Source organism: Peromyscus eremicus, chromosome 7 (genome assembly GCF_949786415.1).
Source record: "Peromyscus eremicus chromosome 7, PerEre_H2_v1, whole genome shotgun sequence".
In the NCBI taxonomy this organism is placed as follows: domain Eukaryota; kingdom Metazoa; phylum Chordata; class Mammalia; order Rodentia; family Cricetidae; genus Peromyscus; species Peromyscus eremicus.
In genome coordinates this window covers 15531502-15533896 of record NC_081422.1, presented here as the reverse complement: position 1 = coordinate 15533896, position 2395 = coordinate 15531502, and the positions used below count along the sequence as shown (strand labels likewise).

Here is a 2395-nt window from a genome sequence, read left to right as displayed (position 1 = left end):
TCTTAAGAGCATTACAGATATATTTTCTTTAGAAAAGCATATATTAAATCATTGAGTTAGACATACTGGGATTGTCTGGTTTTAAATCAAGTTAAATGCACATTGTTATTATGTCTGTTACTTGTTATATAATATTTAAATGGCAGAGATCAATTATCTTGATTCACAGAGTGTTTGGTAAGTTTTGTTTACTCTATGACTTTGATATAATGATGATAGATTATAAAAAAGATATTATCCTACTAATTACTTTCTTGAAGGCTTTCTTCATGTCTTTATTTCTCAAGCTGTAGATAAAGGGGTTCAGCATCTGAGTGACCACAGTGTACATCACTGAAGCCACTACAGTCTTCCTTGGAGAGTCAGTAAATGCAGAGCTAATGTGTACTCCAAAACCTGTTCCATAAAACAGGGAAACAACTGACAAATGAGACCCACAGGTTGAAAAGGCTTTATATTTTCCTCTCAAGGATGACATTCTTAAAACAGAAGAGACAATGTGAATATAAGACAAAATGATTCCAAAAACAGGAATACCAAAAAATAGAACAGACACTGTGTATACCAGCAGATAATTGATGAAATTATCAGAACAGGCAAGTTTGATGATCTGAGCCAGCTCACAGAAGAAGTGGGGGATTTCAGTTTCTGTGCAAAAAGACAGCCCCAGCAGCATCAGAGTGTGGAATAAAGCATGTATAACGCTAAAGAACAGAGAGCAGAGAAGCAACATTACACAGAAATGTGGATTCATGATAACTGTGTACTTCAGAGGGTAACAGATAGCAACATAGCGGTCATAGGCCATCACTGCAAGAAGACAATTTTCTATACCAGCAAAATTCAAGATAAGACACACCTGAGAGAGGCATCCTGTGTATGTGATGGTCTGATCCTGAGCTTGGATATTGACCAGCATCTTTGGGATTGTGGTTGTGATTAAACAGATATCATTAAAGGACAGGTTTGATAGAAAGAAGTACATGGGTGTGTGTAGTTGCGAGTCAGAGGTAACAGCCAGGATGATGAGCAAGTTTCCTAAGGTGGTGATTAGATATATGGACAGGAAGAGGCTGCAGATGAAAGGCTGCAGAGCTGGATCTTCACTAAGTCCAAGAAGAATGAATTCTGATATAGCTGTTTGGTTGACTGCTCCCATGTTGTTGAGTAATCTGAAAGAAAGGAGAATTGTAAAGGTAAGATATTTGGACCATCAACTTCAGAACCTTGTTCTTTGAATTCCAGACTTCAAATCTATTAGTAAATAAATTTCTTCTGTTTATCCACCTATTCTCTGATGTTTGTTTATAAAAACCCTAGCAACTAATCCTTGACTGAAGTACCCTCTTCAATGTATGAATAGTAATGAAAGCAAAATTTACAAGATTTGGTAGCAAACATCATGTTCTAATAGAAATATGGCTTTGTTCAGCAGGAAATTGGTGGTGTTCTTGCATAGAGCATGAGACCAGAAAAATGGAGACAAATCAGCATTAGTGCAGATGTGCATAAACATGTTTCAGGTTGAAAACAGATATTGTCGAGGAGTTTTACTGTAGTCTTTCCACCGGTGCTTTACTATACCTTTCTTTTATAGATAGATCCCTCACTAATAACCAAGGTGATATTCTTCTGATAAAGTTCAGCTAATATTCCATACATACACAAAAGAATTTTTGTTGTCTCATTCAATTCAAGAGGAAACACTATAAGCATCTCACTTGGATGTTAATTGTAGACATGCCCTGTGAAAGATATAAAAAAAATTTACAAGGTCAACTGACTCTTCATTAAAAAGGATAATTTATAAGAAACAGCTTGGGTATTGATTCACGGCTGGTATAATAAACCTAAAGGAATCACAGAACTACTTCTACAGTTTTTATGTCCCAATGGCTAAACATTCAAGGCTTTTAATTGTATTCATTATGGAAATACCACTATAATCCCAAGTGTTCAAATCCTTAATGCCCATGAATACTGAAGGGAAGAATTCAGCTTTGTCAGTTTCCTAACCAATTCCCAAGGCAATGTTCTACTTCTGTTCTTACCATTTCCTTTGATTATACTAATCATTGGCCTTGCATTCAAAATTATGAATAGCATTTTTATAATGAATCTTAATGTTGCTCTGAAGCCACAAAGAACAGAAATTGTACGTAAGAATTGGATTTGGAAGAATTGATTACTATTTTTAATATGTATATTTTTATTTATTTTTTAAATTTATTCTTTTCTCATACAATACTTCCTGATCACTATTTTTCCTCCATCCATGTCTCCCAGTTCCCCTTACCCACCATTTCCCTCAGATCAACTCCACCTCCATTTACCTTCAGAAAAGAGCAGGTCACTCAGAAATATTAATGGAACACATTTTAATATGATACAATAA

The 2395-nt window shown here is 35.2% G+C and overlaps 1 protein-coding gene across 1 annotated transcript; it reads right to left on the bottom strand.

Moving 5' to 3' along the window:
- Positions 1 to 220: 220 nt before the first annotated feature.
- On the bottom strand, positions 221 to 2157 carry LOC131914088 (putative gustatory receptor clone PTE38). Its single transcript, XM_059266681.1, has 2 exons — positions 1665 to 2157; positions 221 to 1172 (listed from the first exon to the last, which is right to left on the bottom strand). Exon 2 carries the CDS (start codon positions 1157 to 1159, stop codon positions 221 to 223), a length of 939 nt encoding a protein of 312 aa, XP_059122664.1. The 5' UTR covers positions 1160 to 1172; positions 1665 to 2157.
- Between the last annotated feature and the right edge of the window lie 238 nt (positions 2158 to 2395).

Bases quoted from the DNA above. Each gene is read 5' to 3' on its own strand.
- LOC131914088 (XM_059266681.1), bottom strand. From the start codon at position 1,159: ATGGGAGCAGTCAACCAAACAGCTATATCAGAATTCATTCTTCTTGGA.